Source organism: Equus quagga, chromosome 10 (genome assembly GCF_021613505.1).
Source record: "Equus quagga isolate Etosha38 chromosome 10, UCLA_HA_Equagga_1.0, whole genome shotgun sequence".
NCBI classification, from domain to species: domain Eukaryota; kingdom Metazoa; phylum Chordata; class Mammalia; order Perissodactyla; family Equidae; genus Equus; species Equus quagga.
The window spans coordinates 68,636,679-68,659,621 of NC_060276.1; the positions used below are offsets into that span (position 1 = coordinate 68,636,679).

General features: G+C 40.4%; 1 protein-coding gene across 4 annotated transcripts in view; it reads right to left on the reverse strand.

The window, feature by feature from the left end:
- Window positions 1-22,943, reverse strand: part of TAF1 (TATA-box binding protein associated factor 1) — a 71,465-nt gene that overhangs the window by 43,831 nt on the left and 4,691 nt on the right. For 2 of the 4 annotated variants that reach the window (XM_046673040.1, XM_046673041.1), the window contains exons 4-25: window positions 21,857-21,976; window positions 20,516-20,757; window positions 19,904-20,122; window positions 19,296-19,514; window positions 18,727-18,934; window positions 17,289-17,465; window positions 16,786-16,913; window positions 16,581-16,688; window positions 16,278-16,451; window positions 15,638-15,811; window positions 15,303-15,407; window positions 13,276-13,476; window positions 12,974-13,115; window positions 12,447-12,577; window positions 11,162-11,242; window positions 7,129-7,278; window positions 6,814-6,933; window positions 6,374-6,549; window positions 5,584-5,762; window positions 3,934-4,147; window positions 3,287-3,452; window positions 1,935-2,146 (exon numbers count right to left, since the gene is read on the reverse strand). In XM_046673040.1, coding sequence (XP_046528996.1) covers window positions 1,935-2,146; window positions 3,287-3,452; window positions 3,934-4,147; window positions 5,584-5,762; window positions 6,374-6,549; window positions 6,814-6,933; window positions 7,129-7,278; window positions 11,162-11,242; window positions 12,447-12,577; window positions 12,974-13,115; window positions 13,276-13,476; window positions 15,303-15,407; window positions 15,638-15,811; window positions 16,278-16,451; window positions 16,581-16,688; window positions 16,786-16,913; window positions 17,289-17,465; window positions 18,727-18,934; window positions 19,296-19,514; window positions 19,904-20,122; window positions 20,516-20,757; window positions 21,857-21,976 — 3,646 coding nt within the window. The remainder of the gene's footprint in view (window positions 1-1,934; window positions 2,147-3,286; window positions 3,453-3,933; window positions 4,148-5,583; window positions 5,763-6,373; window positions 6,550-6,813; window positions 6,934-7,128; window positions 7,279-11,161; window positions 11,243-12,446; window positions 12,578-12,973; window positions 13,116-13,275; window positions 13,477-15,302; window positions 15,408-15,637; window positions 15,812-16,277; window positions 16,452-16,580; window positions 16,689-16,785; window positions 16,914-17,288; window positions 17,466-18,726; window positions 18,935-19,295; window positions 19,515-19,903; window positions 20,123-20,515; window positions 20,758-21,856; window positions 21,977-22,943) is intronic. The other 2 variants (XM_046673042.1, XM_046673043.1) reach the window with 2 other exon arrangements.

The following is a 22,943-nucleotide window of genomic DNA, read 5'->3' on the forward strand; positions in this document are numbered from 1 at the left end:
GTATTGTTATTGTAATTCTCAAACTATTTTGTACATATCATAGGACAGAGCAAATGAAAAAATATATTGATGCTGGGAACCAGAGAAAGGATACAAATATGAAATGGGGGAAGATGAGGAAGAACCTGTAGATACAATTTGAATTGGAGGTATCGATATGAAGTTGTGATTTACAACATATGTATATTTCCTAGTTCTATACACTAAGAGCCTAGAAGCAATGACATTTCAGTGGCAATGAGTCTACCTAACATCTAGATCGTGGTTTCTAATATCATTCCCCAATAAAAGGAACCAGGGTTCCTTGGAGAAATGGCTGATTCTAGGTCTGGGACAGGGAAATTTCCAGGAGAACCTGAAACATCCTGTGCCAGAAAGCAAAAAAGTTCTCAAAGATTTATAGGGTCATTTCAAAAGCACACAGTTTCTGGCCTGAAGGAGTCAAATTTGGGACAACATGGGCATCAAAATAAATAATGATGCTAACAAATTGTAATACATTAACTTTACAAAGGAAAGAATTTAAGAATCCATGGTAATACTCATACAAAAAGGGAGAGGAAGCTCTTCTTTATAGAATACCAGTTAATGTAGAAAGAATGCTAGAATCAGAAACTGTTTTGCAACCCTTAACGTAATAACTGAGTTAGGCAATTATCATCAACAGATGCTAAAACTATTGAGAGAAAGACTGTTACGGAACAAGATACTCATCCACATATTAATTACAAAGGGAAAAACACTTTTAATATAGAGGGATCTGGGGATCACCACTTCATGACCAAACAGGGAGAAAGCCTGACATTATGTGCTTCCTGATGTGGTGTACCTAGTACACAGTAACACCTACGTAGTAATCTTGCTGAAGACATTTAATATGAATATAATCAATGAGAAAACAATCAGACTATTCCAGAATGCAGAATATTTTATGACACAATTGGCTTGGACTCTTTAAAAAAATTCAATGTCATGAAAAACAAAAAAGGTGGGGAGAATAGTCCTAGATTAAGAGACACTCAAAATACTTAACGTTTGAACTGGGATTGAATCCCAAGTTGGGGGCAGGGGGGCAGGCAATAAAGAACATTGAGACAACGGGAGAAATTTGAATAAGGATTGATTATTAGATACTACTGAATTAATGTTAATTTTCTTAGGTACAATAATAGTATCATGTTGTTATATCCTTATTCTTAGGAGATGTGTGCTAAAGAATTTATGAGCGAAACGTCATGGTGCCTGCAACTTATATCCAGATGGTTAGCTGAAAAGAAAAAGTTTTAGATATATAAAGATGAAACAAATGTGACAAATGTTAACAGTTGGTGAATTCAGAGGAACAGTATATTGTATTATTCTTTCAACTTTTCTGTAGGTTGGCAGTTTTCAAACTAAAAACTTAGGGGAAATTTTTTTTTTAATTTAAAAACTTCTCCACTTGATTATCTATTAAATTCTCTGAGGGCAAGAGACAGGTAGATATAAGCACACTTCATGTCTCCTTAATCCTTTCAGACAGTCCCTTATCAGAACACTCAGATCAGGGACCTTACAAATATTACCAGTGCCTGGAAGTAGAACAGGAAGAATATCTACCATATGCCAGGCAGTGGACAACATGCTTTAGTCTCTTTAGCTTTTCTTCATAACTGCCCTGTAAGGGTGATTTTATTTTGTAAATAAGGAAAGTTAGTTAAGTTGTAAATAAGAACAGTTAGGTAGCATGCCCAAGGGCAAGTGGTGGAGCTTAATGAGTGCTTTACTCATTACTGTAATTTTCATTCCTTGTAACAATTACTGAGGAAAATCCATCAAAGTTCCTATGCCCTTAGTTCCAGTTCAGAGAACACATCACACATCTACCCCAACCACGTATCAATATCACCAACCTCTCACAGATCTCTCCTGCAGCACTGTCTGTTATCCCTTACCTCTCAATTAGCTGTTTCCCCAAGACAATCTTGGTCCCTTCAACCTTGATAAGTTCTTCATTATCATTATGAATGACTGTCTTTTCCAACTCCTCCTCCTGCTCTTCTGTCATGGCAACAGGGTTGGAAGGTGGAGCATTTGTTTGATAATAGAGGGGGCAGAATTTGTTTGTCCTCATGTGCCCAATGGCACCACAAGCCCCACATTTCAGCTGCAAAAGGAAAAAGTACCAATATGTCAAAAGTAAGCAGGCTGCATGATGTTAGCTTTAAGAAAGACATACAAGGCAAGAGAGAAACAAAGGCAAGCTCAGAACTCTTGTTCTAACAGAATTGTTATACACCTTTCAACCAAAAGCCACTAGACAGAAGCACGTTATGGAAATTACACATGAAAAATAAAATGAAATTCAGAGACTGCACATTTCTTTAAAAATCAAGTGAGGAAGAAAAGGGAGAGGATTTCCATTCCCAATTTAACTTGTAAACTACAAAAATATTAAATACACAGGAGAAAGGCCATTGGAAGACCAAGGCTGCATCCAGCAGCAGAGGCAGCTGGCACAAACATATTCCCAGCTCCAAGAAAAAGGCTCAATAATACCAAGTCTACATCTCAGTGTTGCAGCTGCCTTCAGATTCATTTGTAAAATGGGGTCAATACTGTATCTTATGTATATAATATCATATACAAGAAAGGAACAGTAAAACATCCACCTCAGTACATGTTAACAGCAGTTTACATTTGTTGAGAACTTTATAGTTTATCAAGTGCTTCCCATGCATTCTATCACTTAAGACAACACCACTGTGTGACAGGTATCATTTTATAGAAAACAGGTTTGGAGAGGTTTAGGTCATAGAGCTATTAAATGGCAGAACCAAAACCTGAAGCCAGATCTTGCTTCCAAGTCCATGGCTCTTTCCACTATTCCAAAGCTGCCTCATTTTACAGTGCACATTACAGTTATATTGCACAGTAATATCTGCAATCCTACCTAAGTTATAAAAAGCAACCTGTACAGTATGTTTTTTTCTGTTGTTTCTTTTAATATATAGAATTTAAAAGCAAGATGTGTGTATACGTATATATGTACATAAATGCACATGTAAAAAAATCCACCAAACCTATCTCAACCCCTAGAAAAATATTTCTAATAAAGTATAAAATGATACCCAGTGATACCAGATTAGCTGGGGTGTTGTCGGTAGTCACACTAGCGCTGATACCACCCAAATAGCCACATCACTTCAAACTAGCTTTCCACAATACTGCCCTCATTCCCAGTAAGGGAGGATGCTAAAAGCTAAGGGAGAAGGTATGCTTTCTTCCTTTGCTTTGTTATACTGACTTTTAGGTCAGGACGCTCCTTCATTTTTTTGGGCTTCTTCTCAGGAGGTCCCTTAAGCTTCTCCTTCTCCTGGTTCCGTTTAAGCCGCCTCAGTTGCTCCTGAATCCTCCGCCGTTCTTTTCGCATCTCTTCTCGATGCTGTTCATCAAAAAGGGCAAATTTTCGACTGAATAACAGAGGGGGAAAAAAAATATCATAGGACCATAAGCAAACTTAAACCAAGAAGACTGTCCCAATAGCTAAACATCTGAGAACTCAAGTAATCCATTCAGACTGAAAGAAAAGGGGCTACCTGGCATTCCCATCACCCCCACTCATTAGCCTCCCCTTTGCAGAGAGGTCTCTCTCAGAATGAGAAGTCCTGAGTTATCCCTGGGATTTTTGCCAACCAACCAACTGAAATACAAAGGACCCAGATGGAACCGAAAACATGCCTTTATTTTGCCGCAAATTTGGAATTCTCCCTGTGATTTGGCTCTGTTAAAACCCAAAGATCTAAAAGCAAGATGGTTCCCAATTAACATAGACTTCCAGGGACAACTGTGCAGAACCCTGTCACTAAAACTCAAACACCTGCCCTCACTCTTATTCCCCAGTATTATCATCATTCTCCTTATCACACTGGCTAAGTGGTGAGTCAAACTCACATGAATTCCTCATCCTTTGTGGTCCGTATGCGCACATAGGCATCAATGACAGCTGGCTTTCGGACCGTCTCACAGCGAACATACTCTTTCCCCTCTTCGTCTCGAAATGTGCGATAAATCTTGAGACAACGGCCAGTGGCAGAAGAATTAAGGCTAGTCACAGAAGCTGTGTCATCATCTCTGTGATTGTTTCCTGATGCTGCGGAACCTGCTGCTGCAAGGCAGAAAAAGATTTCCACACATTCCCCCTACCACCTAAATGGCCATTTTCTTGGGGTTGAGTGGAGACCTCGAAGCTCAACATACCACAAAACTATGGTTCTACAGAAAGCACCAAAGTCACCACCAGCCCCAAGAACACACTGCTTTGTCCTTTCCTGACTTCATTCGACCACTGCCAATGTTCCCATTTTTTAAGTACAAAAAGTTCTGAAAGGATCTCAAAGAACTACATGTTTGTTCTAGGGGAGAGAAGAGCAGTAGCTGTATTCTGATTCCTCTGAACAACAGTGCAAGAGGAAAGTGCAAGCAGGAAGTAGTTGATGATCACATTAAAAAAAAGCACCCAAGGGAAAAAATGGCACCACAGAAAACGTCCAGTCTTAAGGCCTAGAGTATGCTTCTCAAACTTTAATATGAATGAAGAGGAATCAACTGAGGATCTCGTTAAAATACAGACTCTAATTCCGTAGGTTTGGGGTGAGGTCTGAGATTCTGCATTTCTAACAAGCTCCCATGTGATATAGACACTGCTGGTCCAGGACCACACTGGGGGAAAGGCTTTATGACATCTTTATAAAGCGGTCAGAACAAGAAAATTACGCAAAGCTTTCACAGAGAGGAGAAAACAAAGGAAAGACTATTATGAGTGAGAATAGTCATTTAAATCTTCATCTTCAGCCTTATCCTCTCTTTCAGTATCCACATCCAAGTTTCCAACTGCCTGCCTGACGTCTATGCTGGAAAGTATCATGGGGACCTCGAACTCCACACATTACACCTTCCCTTCTTAAACCTGCTCCTTTCTCTGACATGTACTACTTTAACCAATGGTACCACCATCTTTCTAGCAAGCCCAGAGCGAAATCTTAAGGTCACCTTGACTTTTCTCCTCTTTTCATTCTCAATGTCCATATCCTAAGCCAGTTCAGGCCTTTATCATCCCCACCCTCAACTTCTGCAATTTTTGGTTGGTAATTTTTCACTTTCTAAGGTCTAAGACACCCTTGAGAATCTTCTGAAAGCCATGATCTTCTCCTCAGAAAAGGCACATCTGAACAGAATTTACATGTGATTTCAGAGGGTTCAAGAACAACCCCCCAAATTCATCCATGGATTCTGTATTAAACACTCTTACCCTGTAGGACAAATGCCCAGAAAGCTCACTTGATGTACAGCACTGAGAGCCCTGGCTCAGTCAGGCCTGATACATCAGAGACAGTAGTGGATTGGCAGCATCTCTTCAATTTGTGTCCCACGGACAAACCTAGAGTCCAGTTTGCAGTAATCTCTCTACCTCACCTACAGACTTTTCTACACTCATCCCCTACTTCTGCCTCCAGCTTTGCCTCAGTTATTAGTGTTCAGTTATTTATACTTTTTCGATCTTCCTCTTTCTTGTCTGTCTGTCTGTGAAGCCACTACCCTCACCCAGTAGCATCCGCTGTAGTTCCTTCCGCTCCTGCTCCTCCCGTTCACGTGATAGCTGAGAGCTGGTTTTCTTATTCTGCAACATGTTCTCAATGTTCTTTCCCATTTCTTCAAAGTCACTGTCTTCAGCTGAGCTGCTGTCTGTGTCAGTTGATAAGACTTCGGTTGAGGACAAAACCCTTAAAAGAGAAAAAATCACGTTAAATTAAGATGAGGGGAAACAGGAAAGTGTAGAAAGACCTGAAGAAATACAGTTTTAGGCAAGAGTAGGAAATTGGGAAATTGATCTTAAAAAGGAAAACTCAAAATCCAATAGGACATGCGGCCCTTAACAGAAAAGCTTTACAAAGTTTTCCTAGACATTTAGTCAGCAAGGCAAGTTTGAAATATGAAATAGTACAGCAACTCTTTCAGAATTCCTGGAGAAAGCTTGAGAAACAAATTAGCACACTGGTCATTTTTAATAGGACATTACTTTCCTCTCATCACTGAGCCTTTAGAAAAAATCCTATCTGTCCCCTATCACCTTTGCGATAGCTGCCAGGCCCAAGAAGGCCACAAAAGTTGCCAGGGAACCTAGAGCTCAAACCTAGAACCTCATGCCATTTAAAACCTTTGCCAAGTTCTTGAAGGGAGAAGGCACTCTAGCAGCATTATGAATACCACCCTGAAATCTCAGATGCCTGACCATCTAGCTAAATTGTTAGGTGGTCTCCTCTTCATTATAGACTAGTGTCTGCAACCCCTCCCCTTTCTAGCTTAGACTTTCTGCAGCACTAAAACAACACACTTGTTCTGTAGGTCAAAGATGCGCTGACATTCCTCTTTGTAACGCTCTTGATGCTCAGCCACAGAAAACCTTGATCCACGGGCAAATTTACTCATGGGGCCCTCTCCAGAACGGGCCTGTTCTGTTGACATTGTGCGTACCACATCGATCACTTCCCAGCGGGACAACTTTTTAATCTGAAAGAGAGAGGAACACACACATATACACAAATCATGCAGGGATTTCACAGGAGAAACCAAGGCACACAGTTAGAGAGTCAGACAAAAAAAACTCACTCAAAGCAGGTTAAATGGAAAGCTAACTACTGAGAAGTCTCCGAGATCCAGTCTAATACAACTTATACCACAAAATTCTCTAGATAGTTCCTTATGTCTGCCTCCTAGCTTTTCCCTCTCACTACAAGCTCCTCGAACCTCGAAGTTTTCCTCTGTCACACCCACCTCTTCCTCAGGCACACCAAATTTACGCAGAAGCTGCTTGGCATTTTTCAGAGAAAGGCGACGGAGGTCTGCATCTGTTCCTGTCACTGTCTTCTTCACCGGCTGAGGCTCCTTATCATCCTACCTCAAAAACAAAACAAAACAAAACAAAACAGGTAAGAAACCTAACAAGTTGAACTCCTTATAGTAGGCATCTAAGTCATCCTGTCAACTTAACTGCTTTCCAGATCCTCTGCCCCATTCATCTCGGATCACTCCTCAATCTCCATTTCTTCCTCCTTGGATTTTCGCTTTCTAGAAATTCAGACATCTTACCTTCTGCTGTGTTGGTTTGTTTGGAATCTTCACATAGGAGAATCCTTCACCACACCCTGTGGGATCTGCCACCCCAGTCACCTCTAGGAGACACTTGCCCTTCATGGCAGCAATGAAAGCCCTTGTGGTGTTCCAAGGAGCAGTGCGAACCTGAGGTAGAGGAGAAGATTCTAAGGGCTGTGGGAAACATTTGCTCTATCTAGCCATACTTAGAAGGTTGGAAGAACTACAATGATGGAAAATTTGATGCTTTATTAAACTGTACACAAAGACCAATAGTTACATAAAGTTGCCCAGTACTCAGCCTGATGTTCTTCTTTCTTGTGGTACTTAAATCATGATATTAAATAGAGGTCAAGGGGCCGGCCTGGTAGCACAGCGGTTAAGTGTGCACGTTGCGCTTTGGTGGCCCAGGGTTCGCTGGTTTGGATCCCGGGTGTGGACATGGCACCGCTTGGCAAGCCATGGTGTGGCAGGCGTCCCACATATAAAGTGGAGGAAGATGGGCATGGATGTTAGCTCAGGGCCAGTCTTCCTCAGCAAAAAGAGGAGGATTGGTGGCAGATATTAGCTCAGGGCTAATCTTCCTCAAAAAAAAAAAAAAATATGTGCAACAGTGGTGTCCCTTGGGCTTCACTGAGAGTTTTCAAAGACAATGTTGCCCCCACTCTCATGATGCTCAAGGAGGTAAGTTGGACTGATGACATTTGATTGTCCATTTGCTCAAATGGCTTCTTTAGAATGGCCTATATATTCTCATAATTAGATGATAAGCATGCTTTATAAAGCACTGGCCCCAATCCCAGCAACACAAAACCAAAGTCCACTCTACCCCTGCCACTGGTTTGGTCAAAAAGGCCTGTCCTCTCCTGGAACCCTTAATAGTGCTTACAGACCTCACAAAATAATCAGGGCATTAAGACAAAGGGAATGTGCTTGTCCACACAGACCAGTCAAGAGTGTACATGATTAGCTAGAAAGTGACCAATACTCTATTTAACACTCATTCTTGAAGGCCATTCAACAGAATCCTTAATTTCTGAAATTATTAGACATCCACTCATTTTTCACTTCAACCTTAAAAGAAGAGTACAACAATGCTTCTTTACTTACTCCATCTGACCTCATTTATAATCAGTCACTCATCTAACAAATATTTACTGAGTATCTACCATATGCCAGGCACTACTTTCTCATGGATTTCATGTCAGCGAGGGAAAGAGAAGTAACCAACCAAATTCAATAGTACATGATGAGTGCCATGACAGGAAAGTAGAAAGTGCTATATGTACATAAAGAAAGGAAGATGATCCAACCTGAATAAAGGGCAGGAGTGAGGGCAAGAGTCAGAAAAAGCTTCTAACAGATTATAACTTGTAGATGAAGGTCAGATGGTAGAGGAGTGAAGAGAAAATATTCTAGGCAGAGGGAATAGCAGTTGCAAACCTCTGAGATTTCTTTCAACAGAAAACAATTTAGTGAACTGAATGAACTTTAGTATGTTTGGAGCTTAGAGTACAAGATGGGCAGTGACAGTAGATGAGAGGAGATTAGAGGTATTTACAAGACCCAAATCACATAGAGCCTGGTAAATCACATTAAGAACTTCTTCCTAAAAGAAATGAGGACCCAAAAAGGAAGTCTTTGGGCAACAGAATGATATGATCAAATTTTTGTTTCAAAAGATCATGCAACTTTTTAACAAATGGTGCTAGAACTGTACATTCATGTGCAAAAAAGGAACCCTAATCTATACCTTGTACCCTATACAAACATTAACTCAAAATGGATCTAAACGTAAGATCTAAAACAATAAAAGTTTTAGAAAAAACATAAGAGAAAATCTTCCTGACTTTGAGCTAGATAAAAATTTCTTAGATACAATACCAAAACCACAAGCAACAGAGAAGACTGACTAGTTGGACTTCTGTTCTTCATAAAACAATGTTAAGACAACTGAAAGATAAGACACAGACTGGGAGAAAATCTTTGCAAATCACATACTTGATAAAGTACTCGGACCTAGAACACAGAAAGAATTCTCAAAACTCAGTAATAAGAAAAAAAAGCAACTTATTAAAAATAAAAATGAGCAAAAGAGATGAACAGATACTTGACCAAAGAAGACATCTGGATAATAAATAAGCACATGAAAAGACACTCAACATCCTTAGCCACTAGGGAAACGGAAATTAAAACTGTAATGAGAGACCACTTCACATCCAGTAGGAGGGCTATAATAACAAATAAAAGAAAAAAATGGAAAATAATAAGTGTTGACAAGAATGTGGAGAAACTGGAACCCTCAACACATTGCTGGTAAGAATGTAAAATGGTGCAGCCACTGTGGAAAACACTCTGGCAGTTCCTCCAAAGGTTAAATGTAGAATTACCATATGACCAGGAATTCCATTTCTAGGTATTTACCCAAGAAAAAAAGGAAACATATGTCCATGCAAAGATTTATACATGAACGTTCATAGCAGCTTTACTCATAATAGCCCCAAATTGGGAACAACCAAAATGTCCTTTGACAGGCGATTAGTTAACAAACTGTGGTACCCATACTATGGAATACTATGCAGCAATAAAAAAGAACAAACTATCAATACACACAAGAACTTCGATGAATCAGAACATAATTATAGAGTGAAAGAAGACAGACAAGAAAGAATACATATTTTCAACAAATGGTGCTGGGAAAACAGAATATCCACATGTAAAATAATGCAGTTGTACCTTTACCTTACATCATATACAAAAATTACTCAAAACAGATCAAAGACCTAATGTAAGAACTAAAAATATAAAACTGTTAGAAGGAAACATAGTTGAAAAGCTTCATCACACTGGATTTGGCAACAATTTCTTGGATATGGAACCAAAAGCACAAGCAACAAAAGTAAAATTAGATAAATTAGACCACATCAAAATTAAAAACTTCTCTGCATCAAAGGACACAACAGAGTGAAAAGGCAATCTATGGAATGGGAGACAGTATTTGCATAACATATATCAAAAAATAAGTGTTGGCAAGAACGTGGAGAAACTGGAACTCTTATTATACAGTTGATAGGAATATAGAATGACACCTGCTTTGGAAAACAGTATGGAAGTTCCTGAAAACACTACAAATAGAACTACTATATGATCCAGCAATCCCACTTCTGGATATGCATGCAAAAGAACTGAAAGCAGGGTCTGGAAGAGGTATTTGCACACCCAAGTTCATAACAGCACTACTCACAATAGCCAGGAGGTGGAAGCAACACAAATGTCCATCAATGGATGAAGGGATAAACAAAATGCGGTGTACACATACAAATTATTCAGCCTTAAAAAGGAAGGAAAGTCTAACACATGCTACAACATGGATGAACCTTGAGGATATTACGCTAGATGAAATAAACCAGTCACATAAAAACAAATACTGTCTGATTCCACTAAGGTGAAGTACCTAGAGTAGTCAAATTCATAGAAACAGAAAGTAGAATGGTGGTTGCCAGGGGCTGGGGGAGAGGGCAATGGGGAGTTACTATTTAATGGGTATAGAATTTCAGTTTTGCAAGATGAAAAGAGTTCTGGAGATTGGCTGTACAACGATGTGAATGTACTTAATACTACTGAACCGTACACTTAAAGGTTAAGATGGTAAATTTTATGTTATGTATATTTTACCATAATTAAAAAAAAGAAAGAATATATACTGTATGATTCCATTTATCTAAAATTCTAGAAAATGCAAACTAATCTATCGTGACAGAAAACCAGATCAGTGGTTGTCAAGGTACAAGGAGGGTGGAGAAAAGGGAGTAGGCAGGAGAAAGAGATTTCAAAGGGACACAAAGAAACTTTTGGGGGTGACAGATACACTCAATATCTTGTCGTGAGGATTTCACAGGTATAAACATACATCAAATCATAGTGTACTTTAAATATGTGCTATTTAGTGTATGTGAATCATGTCTCAATAAAGCTTTTATAAAAAAAGGATAAATGGGATGTACTCATAAAAATTAGCGTAAAGCCTTACCTCATCATCAATCTTCATCTGGAAATCTTCCTCATTTTCTTCTTCTGGAGCAAAAAAGGACTTCTCACCATAGCCAGCATCCTGGAAAAGAACAAATTCATGCATCAATCAATCAATAAGTTGGAAAACAAAAAGTCCAAGTTTCACTGAATACCAAGGACAGAATATCAAAGCACATTTTGCACAGAGAATGGATTCTGTAAAATCTTTGCTGTATCTATCACCATTCTATATCCTTAGGCTATCAGAAGATACATTACCACATTTCAAGGAACTTACCAGCTGACACATAGGTAGCAAAGGCCCATAAGGAAGCTAAATAGAGATGCTCATTAACTCAGACTCACTACCTCAGTGGGACAGAGTTGTGCTATCCCACCCCAGCTAGATCTTCCCTACCTAAACCACATGTCCAGCACCAGCATCATCTCTGACCACCTGGAACACTATGGAAAACAACTGAGAAGTACTTTCCCTGCTTACATGTCTGTCTTGTAAAGAAGAGAGATTCAAGTCACTATGTAGATGGACGAGCAACCATTTTCAAAGTAAACCAATACGCCTAAGTCTCTCATTAAGCCGTCCCACTGAGATTTAGCTACACTGCAGTTTTCCCCAGAACTGATGTACACAGAGTACCTCATATAGTTTGAATCTTTTTTTTTTAAAGATTGGCACCTGAGCTACATCTGTTGCCAACCTTCTTTTTTATCTTCTTCTCCCCAAAGCCCCCTGGTACGTAGTTGTATATTCTAACTGTAGGTCTTTCTGGCTCTGCTATGTGGGATGCCGCCCCAGCATGGCCTGATGAGCCGGTACCATGTCGGCACCCAGGATCGGAACCAGTGAAACCCTGGGCCTCCGAAGCAGAGCGTGCAAACTTAACCACTCGGCCATGGGGCCAGCCCTGAATTTTTAAATAATTGGTAATAATCTAGTAACCATGATTTCTTTTTTTTTTTTGAGGAAGATTAGCCTGAGCTAACTGCTGCCAATCCTCCTCTTTTTTGCTAAGGAAGACTGGCCTGAGCTAACATCCGTGCCCATCTTCCTCTACTGTATGTGCGATGCCTACCACAGCGTGGCTTGCCAAGCGGTGCCACGTCTGCACCCGGGATCTGAACCGGCAAACCCTGGGCCGCCAAAGTGGAACGTGCGCATTTAACTGCTGCACCACCGGGCCGGCCGTAAGCGTCATTTCTAAGCCAGTGAAGACAGTCTCTATCCTCATCTCTCTGAAAAAAACCCCAAAGGCATCAGCAGTGCCTAAGAGGAAGGTGTTCACCTTCAATCGCTGCTCTGCAGCTATCATGCTATAGTAGGCACAGCACTGCTCTGGAGACACCATAGCTCTGATCTCCTCTTCAGTTGGTAAACGAAAATCAGACTTCAGCACCCACCAGTTTGAGTCCATCCCTAGAAAAGACACACAGAGAGAATGAGATCGTTTTGAATTTCAAAGGCCCTTTCACTGACAGCAACAAGGAGAGCAAACAAAGACTGAATCAGGCAATGTCCTAGAAAGTATCAGGCCTGGCCACAGTTAGCCTGACTGTCCTGCCAAGAAAACCCCTACTGCTAGGTGTCCTTCATCTCATATAAGACATTTCACAATCACACTGGTTCTCCTGGTAGGCAAAATCAGAAAGCAATCAGAGCCTCCATAATTAGAAGAGCTGCTACCCCCTCTTTTTGATGACTATCAACTTCTATTTTTATTTTATTGGCTGGATGCGTATCCTTTAACTGAAAGCCATAACTCCTTTCTTGGAAAGAGGCAGAGAGGACAGATAATCAGTCACAACTGACGACCTGTGCGTTTGAAGTCAGCGCAGAGCTTTAGCCTCTTCCGAATGCTGCTTTCCGAATGGGAGGGAAAGGCTTTTTTTATATCTTCCATTCGGATCCGCCGTGGCCGATCTTTGCTCTTCCAGAAGAGGCGGTAAATAAAAACCTGCCCAACAAATCAAATGTTTTTTATTTGGCAAAGTAAAAAGTCCTCACCAGGCCCCTTCCCCTGCTAAGCCCCTATGTTTGATCTTTCCTGATGTGCCCCCAAATCCATATACCCTTTTACGTGTATCCTCTCCCACTCCCCATCCTCCCATTCTTACCTGGAGAAAGTCTCGAATATGTGTGTTGGCCCTTTTGGAGTTGGGTCCAGGAACTTCAAACAAGGGGCACTGCTGACCAACCACAAAAATATCCACTAATTCTCGAATATAGTACCCTTGTCTTGTTCGAATGATAAGGAAGTCGGTTTCTGGCATCTTATGAAGATAAATTGGGGCACGAAAAAGGTTGTTCTCAAACGCCTAACAAAAGTAAAAACACAAAAATTATATACAGAGAAGCCCTAGGAAATTTAGACAACTAATAAGAAAGGAAAATCGAGCCTGTCTGCTCTCCATCCCCATTGTGCCATCTAAGATCAACCCAGTAATAGAAACAAATTATAATATGGAATATCAAACGGGATTAGACAGATAATTGTTTGCCCACTGGCTATCTTTAACAGTCAGTAGTGGAGAAACTACAGGATGTGGATTCAGATGACACTGGCTCTGCTACTCATTGTATGACGTTAGATAAGCTACGTAATATCACTGAGCTTAATTTTCCTCATCTATGAAACGGAGATACTTAAAAGGCCTATACCTCACAGGATTGTTATGAAGATTATATATGAAAATCACTTTATAAACTAACAAGTACTATGCTACTACCCTGGACCCAGCATAGCCCCTGATATAGGTAAGACCAAAACATTTGTTAGATAAATTAATAAAAAATTAAACAACAAAAACAACTAACGAAGTAGGAGGTGCGCTGGAGAAGACAGACTAAACCCGCAGGACAGAAACATTTGAGCTTGTTTAAGCAGCAGTCAGATGGGGATCAACTGTCACAAGAAGCCTGTGATTCCAAGGAAAGACTTCTCAGAAAATCAGAAAAGTGGATAGAAAGAGGGAGGATCTTCAATATAAGGGTGTGGAAAGAAAATTCTAATGTAGAATGTAGAGAGAAATTCTAATGTGGAATGTAGAGAGAGAAAGAATTACGGGAGCAGATAAAAAAGGATCTTTAAGAGACAACAAAAGCAGCCACAAAAAAAGAAGCGGGATTGGTAGAAAAATCTCAACAGAAAGTTACGAGGAGAAGAATGCCAGGAACAACATAAAGATGATACTCAAAATCTGGTGGGAAATGGTCTATAGACATTAAGGATAAAGAAAAAAATGAACTTTGCCGATGCTTTAGGAGAGTAAGCAACAGTGATAATGGAATAAACTAGGTACAAGATCAGGGAAAATGGTTAAGATTGCCAAGAGAAATGAAGTGGAAGGAAAAAACAAAGTAGGAGTGTGCTAGAGATTTCCTCACATCCTTCGTGGACCTCTACTCTTCCCCTTAACAAAGTATGTAAAAGCCAGATTACCACAGGGCCTCTCTACACCCTTCAGAACAAAGAGGGGGAAAAAAAAACCACTTTGCTATGACTGGAGACTGTAAATGGCATGGTTCAGGTGTGGTTCAATACTCAAAATGACCACGGCTAATATAATCAAAACATATCAATTTTACACATACGAATTAAATATTCATAAATTAACTACAGTATATTATTAATCCTAGGTTGACTTCCCTATGCCACCCAAATGTTTCTGGACATCTTACCAGGGTGTATTTTCAAAACACTATTTTAAATTTAGCTTACAAATAACATATTTAGGAGCCATGTTTTTTTTTTTTAAGATTTTATTTTCCTTTTTCTCCCCAAAGCCCCCTGGTACATAGTTGTGTATTTTTGGTTGTGGGTCCTTCTAGTTGTGGCATGTGGGAAGCCTCCTCAGCATGGCTTGATGAGCAGTGCCATATCCGCGCCCAGGATTGGAACCAGTGAAACCCTGGGCCGCCGAAGCAGAGCGCACAAACTTAACCACTCCGCCACAGGGCCAGCCTGCAGGAGCCAGTTTTAATAAAAAGACGAAACAAAATTTTTTTGGATTATATTGACGTTTCCCATACTTGACGTTATGAATAGTATCTCAATCAACTAGAACTGGTTCTTTCTGCGCTGACCACCTCCTCATCTGTCAACTTCCCTAGGAAAGAGTTAGAACAGGAAAGACTTCCTCACCTGCAGTAATTGGCCAGGATGGAGAGAGCCCAGGAAAGGAGACGTATGGCAGTAAACAGTTTCTCCATATTTACAATCTGGGGCTCCGGGATCTTTTCCAGGTTTCTATAATGAACAGAGCAGACTCAGTTACTATCACAAAATATAATCAATAAGGCTACACAAAATATTCCACGAATATGGCATTTTACTAATATTACCAACTAGAAAAAAAATACCATTCCTTTCCTCCAAGAAATTTATGGTATAAAAAAGACAATACACGTTCACAGATTATTGCTAGATATCTAACTATAGCTCTATTAATAACAAATATTTTCTGAGCAGAGACTCACCCGCTTATAGTAGTTTTTTATCTTTGTTGCCATGCCAACCTGCATCATTAATGGTCCATTTTCCTCACTGTATTCTGCAAGAATAAGATCTCCATCTTTGCCTGTAAGGTCCTGAGGTGTGCGCATAAAAAACATCTCTCCACCACCTGAAGCTTGCCTCTCTTGTTCTCTCATCTGCCTCGAACAAGAGAATACAGTCCAGCTTTGATAAGACAATTAACTACACACTCTAACGCTGTTCATCTGAGACAATGACACCAAAAATGATTTTACCTTCCCTTTTTTAATTTCATTGCAAAAATGTTCAAACATATAGTAAAGTCGAAACTATGAACACTTATTATCCCACCACCTAGATGGAACTATTTATATTTTGCCATATTTGCTTTATCTGTAACTATCTCTCTAAAGATTTTGCTGAACCAGTTTTGAAAGTTACAGTCATCATGACACTTCATCCTTCAGTATTTCCCCAAGCATCTCCTAAGAATAAGGACATTCTCCTAAACAACCACAGTAACATTCTATCACATCTGAGGAAATAAATAATTCCCTAATATCATCTAATCTCCAGTCCATTTCCCCAATTTGTACTCCAAAGTCTTTTATAGCTGTTTTTCTAACCAGGATTCAATCATACCTTAGCCTTCTTTTTGATGTGCTTTAGCAAGGGTTGGACTGAGTGGGGACCTGGCTGAGACAGCGCGCCAAAGGAGTACTTCTTCAGAGGTGGGCGATGGAACTGCCGGAGTTTGATGGGCCCCATGTGGGTGGGAAAGAAGGGCTGCCGTAATTCCACAGCAGGAATTGAGTGCTAAGACAGGAAATACAAGACTTCAAATTAAATACTAACTCCAGCCTAGCTAGGAAAGATTTACCCATATCCTCCATCAGAACAAAGCAGTGGTTCCCACCCGCCACAGAAAAAAATGCTATTTTTTACCTGGATAATATTTCCTCCAAAGGTGCCTCGAAGACCCTGTTGTTTGGGGTAGTAATATTCATCATTGGAGAGATTCCATGGATCTTTCACTTCTGGCTGAGACATGTTCTAATGAGAAGTCATGAAATAAACCTTAGTCAGACTACCCTTCTCCATTACCTTTCTTTGTTCTTCTAAACACCAAGTGCCTTTTCCCTTCACAGACCTGCTGTGGTTCCTCCTTAATGACGCCTGTTTTCCCTAAGAGAATTCGACTCTTCTTCAGAGATGATTCCTTCTTACTCTCCTTGGAGGGGGAGTTAGAAGTGGCCTCTTCCTTCTCATCAGGAATTTCTAAGGATGAAACAAAAGTCACCCTGGAGTTGCTATCCTTGAAGACTGACCTTTCCTACTGATACCTTTGCAGTTCCTAACCAGATCTCTCATCCTACTCCAGACCACTTCTAGTCTGTGATTCACTCTAACCAAACAAATTACACTCCTGACATCTCAAAGGTACAACTTTCCAACACTGATACATTGTGAGTTTTCCCAAAACAAGAGACACATAGCAGAAACTGACAGCCACAACTTTGCTCTCTCAAACTGCTACCTAGAAGCTTCTACTCTTAACCTTCCCAGCCCTTCTGTTTTCCCTGCCCCTTGACATTAGCAGCAAGCTAACTGTCAATTATGGAGAAGGAACACTGGCCTCTGCCAGTACCATACCCAAAATGAGGTTCTCATCATTGGGATCAAGTGTCAAAACAGGAGGCTCCAACAGGTGGGGCATGGCCTGAGCATCCCAAATGATATTGTCCTCCCAGCGTCCATATACCAGCTCCTCATTGTCAATGGGAAAAATGGAGTACCAAGGCTTGTCATCATCCAGGGTGGCTGCAAAACCTAGTTAAAACAGGAGGAAACACTCAACAACAGACAAAACCTTTATGCCCCTCTCGATCATGATTCTAGCAAAGGGAAAAGGAGCAAATGTCAGAAGAGCCAGTCATGTGGCTACTGGAAAGGATCCTAGCAGACACAGTGTATTTCTCACTTTAAAAAAATGTTGCACATAAAAATGTTCAATGTTTTTTATAATAGTGAAAATGTAAATGCCCAAATGTTTAATAAGTGACTCATTAAATAAAGTATGGTAATAAATGATATGGTAAAACATGCTAACAATAAATGGTAGTAAAATATATTAAAAAAACTATAATTATTGGTAAATCATGAAAACATCCACGTAACAATACTATGTAACAATAAAGTGTTTAGACAGAATGGAAGGAGAAAGGAAAAAATCATTTCTTAGATTTAAAAAATAAGACATTTTTGTTTTTCCTCCAAATTATAAAAGTAATCCAGAAAATCCTGAGGAAAATTTGGAAAATACAGAAAGGTACAAAGAAGAAAACTGAAGCTGCTTGTGATGTTACAAACCAGAAATCACCACTGTGAATCTCACAGTATATTTCCTTTTAGTCAGCTTTCTATGTTTGTATGGTGTTTTTTTTTCACTTACACAAACAGGATATCACATATGCCACTTTATACTTGTTTTTTTCCATTTAGAATGAGTTTCTAGTGTCATTAAACATTTTTTATGAACTTTGAATGACATAGAATATTTATGTTAAGTGAAAAGCACAGTATACAAAACTGTACCTATAAAAATGAACTCAACTACATACATACACAGAAGACAGAAAACCAAAAACAAAATACAGCAAAAAGTTAATAGTTGATAATCTCTGAATAGTAGGATTATGAGTGATTTTTGACACTGTACTGTATTTTCAAAGTTTCCTACATTAAGCATGGCATACCTTTTTTTCTCTTCTGCATATTTAAGGAGACAAAGAGCAAATTCTAGAATGATAAAAACAAAGGGGCTTTGGAAACAAAAATAGACCATCAAGATAAAGCATTGTTATAGTTCAGAAAGATCTTTAACTTCAAAGTGGTTTTCACATTTTTCTACTGAGAAATCAGAGTCCATCCTAGTTCGTTAAGAACGCAAAAAAAATTCACCACAGACTAGAATCAGGGCTCAGACTCAAAACATTTCACTGTTCCTTAGCAGCAGAAAAGATTACAGCTAAGCCCACTTAGGATGACGGAGAAGGGCAGTGTGCAGAACACAGCTAGCACGGAAGCACACCTTGCTGAACATTGTAAGCCATGGCATTCCTAGTCATACTGGAAGGAAGCCAGCCTGCCAGGCTTGCACGCTGAGGTTTTGTCCCTTTGTGTTTGACATCCTCCCCATCCCAGATGATATCATCCTCCCAATGCAGCTGTGTCACCATCAGAAAGTTTTCATCAGCCAGAAGATCAGTGCCAATGTTTTCTTCAAGTTTCCTAAAGTCCTGTGGAAGTAGGGAAGGAACAACAAATCCCTGAATGGTCAATGGTCAAAGTTCCCACTCCAAATCCCATATCAGATCTATCAGATACATCAAATGCAGTCCTTGACTCAAGAGAAGAACTTGCTAAGAGAGGACTATCTGCCTCCTCCCACTCCTAGTCTGGCACAGCACTCATTCCACAAACAGAATCGTTGTAATGGGGCCTAGTTGCCAGGGTGATATGCCATACCAAGCAAAAGGTCTAGACACCTAAATCTTGCACCAAAGAAACCCTACCCAATATCTCCCCAATTGAAAAGGAAGTAAAATTGATAGGGCCCTGGGCACACTGATTCCTTTGTTACATACCAGTGTTGCTTACCTCTATCATTCTACATTTTATCACAGGTTCATGTTCCACCTTTCTCAGTTTGAAGCCATAGTCAAACCCACTGCCATCTTCAGGGACACCCAGCATATCATACCACAGTTGGGCAGGCCCATAACGCCACTCAGCCACTCTTGGTTTGGTATCTGTTACTTTATCTATATCTCCAGTTGACTGGGAAAACTTGGACTCCATGGGAGCCATCATTGTGATCTGTAACAGAACAAAAAAGTAGAAGGGGAGGAGGACTTCCTGATCCCAGATGTCCTAAGACTACAGGTTGTTAACGGGCAGGAGAACTTAGAGGAACAATAAGCATGATTCTTGACCAGGACTGGAGTTAGAATGTAAACAATGGAGGTATATCATGGCACACTCTGCCATGTTCAAGTTCAACTCTTATTCACCAGTGTGCGTATCACAATCTGCCTGCCCCTAATACTTTTCTATTACAATAGGGAAGGGACAACCACTGGGACTGAACTCAAGATTACTCATTGATAATCAGCACAGAACTTTGCCTGCTAAGGTGTTATTTCCAATTCAGAAACAAGATAGAGAGAACTCATTTGGTCTTAATCCCAGGTCTCTATTTTGCCTACTTCATCATCAGAGAGACACTGTTCTGGAGGTGGTGGTGGAGCGTAGTCGTAGTTCCACCAAGACTTCTGGTTGACTTCTGATTCTACTGAGCACTCCACCTCCTGGGCCTGCTCTTCCTGTATCAGCTCACGGTGCTTCTTTTTCCTCTTTCTCCGAGCACTCCGCCAAACAGATGGGACATTCTTCCCTGGTCCAAAAAGACGGAGGAAGCGTAACACCTAGAACACAGAACATGTTACTATGTCACAGACTCAATGTCAGATAGGAAAACAGCAGCATCTGGGTCTGGAAACTCCTGTGAGGGGTCTACTCAGTTATGGGGTACAGACCAAGGAGTGCTAAACTTGTATTTATAACATCTACCAAGAAAGTAAAGAAGTGCCCCTTAATAATTTGGACTAGTTTTTTTAAGAAAACAAAGAATTTCTAATGAGAACTATATAAATCACATGTACTATCAATGCATCCAACTTAAAAAAAAACTAACACAATGTCACTAAATAAGGAAACCTTTAGATCTTATCCAATCTATATTCAGCATCTGGACAACAGAACTCAGTATTCAGAAGAGGTCAGTGGTTTGCAACGTGGGCATTCTCCACAGCAAGTACCTTCCCAGGCCGAAATTCTGGGAAAAGTTCTGTGACACTTGGCAACAGCTTGGTGGCATCATGCTGCATAATCCCAGCCAATGGTAGGGTCAGCTTTCCATCCTCCGAGTCTGCCTGTGTTGCTTCCTGAGGTCCCATCTCAGATTCTGAGTCAGAGGAACTACTGAAGTCCACTTTCTCTGAGGCCAAAGAGGAAGGGGCAATGATGGAGGGCAAGATGATGCCTTCTCCATCCTCAGACACTGCAACAAGGAAGAGAAACCCCTTTGGCATGTAACTGTGAGCATATTTCCTCAAATTCAGCCAACACCCAATCTAGGCTATACGCATGGCTCAATGGCAGGGGATATAGTTCCAAGCACCCAGATTACTAATATGCAACCCAGAAAATTCATTCCAACACAGTATCTCCCACCATCCCCAACTCACCTTGTACCTGGTACCCTAGGGTTGTGATGAGAGAAAACAAACACTATTACTACATTTACTACTTTCTGTAAGTATATTAGGTTAAAGGAATGTGACCAATAGCAAAATTACATAGCATTTTTACACCAGTTGGGGACCCATAAGCTGGAGAATTTTCTAAGCCCATAGGATAATAACAAAATTATTTAGCACAAAAAAAGATCTACGACATAAAGTTAACAGATGCTATTTAGCCTGCAGACTAAAAAGGAAATGGCTTAAAACTCTAACAGGAGGAATATTAGGTTAACATAAGCCTCAAAATACAGGCGATCAAAGATCTTCCCCAATCTTCTAGTCTAGGGCAGGGTTACTACTGTTGCCAACGTAGCAATAGGTGAGATGACCACTTTAGACTCTGCCTTTGAAATCTCTGGACCTGGTAGTTAGCTCTATATGATTTATATCCATTACAGGGTGCCGTCCTCATTTAATCATTTCTTTTAAAGAGAATCATCTAAACAGGGAGTTTCCCAATACCAATACGCAGATCAGTTGCATCAGAAATTACGTGGGGGAACTCTTTGAAATTCCTGGGCTCTACCCCAGATCTTCTGAATCAAGACTCTCTAGGGGTAAGCATCGGAAATCTGTATTTTTTTAAAAGACTTAAGGTGATTCTGATGGGCAGCCAGATTTGAGAACCACTGACTTAAACTACTTTTTCTTGAGCTCGTGTTAAAATACTGTTGCCAAATGTTTTAAAAGTAAAACTTCTCTTTAATATTGAAATTTGAAAATTGTGTGAACCACTTCTGGAAGCTGTATCCTTTCCTAGCAGCTTAATTTTAATAGCCCCCTATGTGCATGCCAAAAGCCTGGACTTATGAATGGACCTTCCTCCTTAGACAAAAGTAGACAGTCTCTACTTACCACCGGTAATAGCATCCTGGTCCTTATCCTTCTTCATTGGTCCTGGGGGTGGAGGTGGAGGAGGCATCAACTTGCAATCAATGTCTTCACAATCAGCATCATAGTCATCTTCATCATAATCTAATAAAACCAAGAAGGTGATCCCCTCAATATTGAGAATGTCACACTATAGCCTTGAGCTCCCCTGTCACTCAAGAATTTAAAGCACCACATGAAGCACTATGCAGATCCCTTAAGAAGGCACAGGAGGTGGCCGGCCCCATGGCCGAGTGGTTAAGTTTGCGCGCTCTGCTTTGGAGGCCCAGGGTTTGGCTGGTTCAGATCCTGGGCACAAACCTAGCACCGCTCATCAAGCCATGCTGAGGCAGCATCCCATATAGCAGAGCCAGAAGGAGCTACAACTAGAATATACAACTATGTACTGGGGAGCTTTGGGGAGAAGGAAGAAAAAAGAAGATTAGCAACAGATGTAGGCTCAGGTGCCAATCTTTAAAAAAAAAAAAGAACACATAGCTTCTGTCTTTAGAAAGAGATGACATCATCATATTGCCAAATGCTGCAACACCATGCATACCTCATACAGGAATTTAGGTATCTCCCAAGAACTATTTAAAGCCTTTGCTCCTTCTCCTGATCAAATTTTGTTTTTTATTTTCACCCTGCTCAATCTCATAACTGCATTTAACATTCTTCTTTCTCTGTCAGTTTCCTTTAAGACTGGACTTTCCCTCTTCTCACCTCCCAAGTCTTTGACACATTTTTTCTATCTATCTTCTGCAGTCTGTTATTCTTTTCACTGCCCTTTAACCACTGGCATCACTCAATACCTGGTTCTGAACACTCTGCTTTTCTTCTTCTATGCACTTTCCATTCTCTTTCTGAAGAATCACCTTTATCCAGATTAAACCCAAATCTATATGTCTTGCTCTGACTCACCCCCTCTGTAATCACACTGCATGTTCACTACCTAAAGAATCTCTCCACTCAGGGGCCAGCCCCTGACCTAGCAGTTAAGTTTGGCATGCTCCACTTTGGCAGCCCAGGTTTGGTTCCCAGGGCGTGGACCTACACCACTCATTGGCGGCCA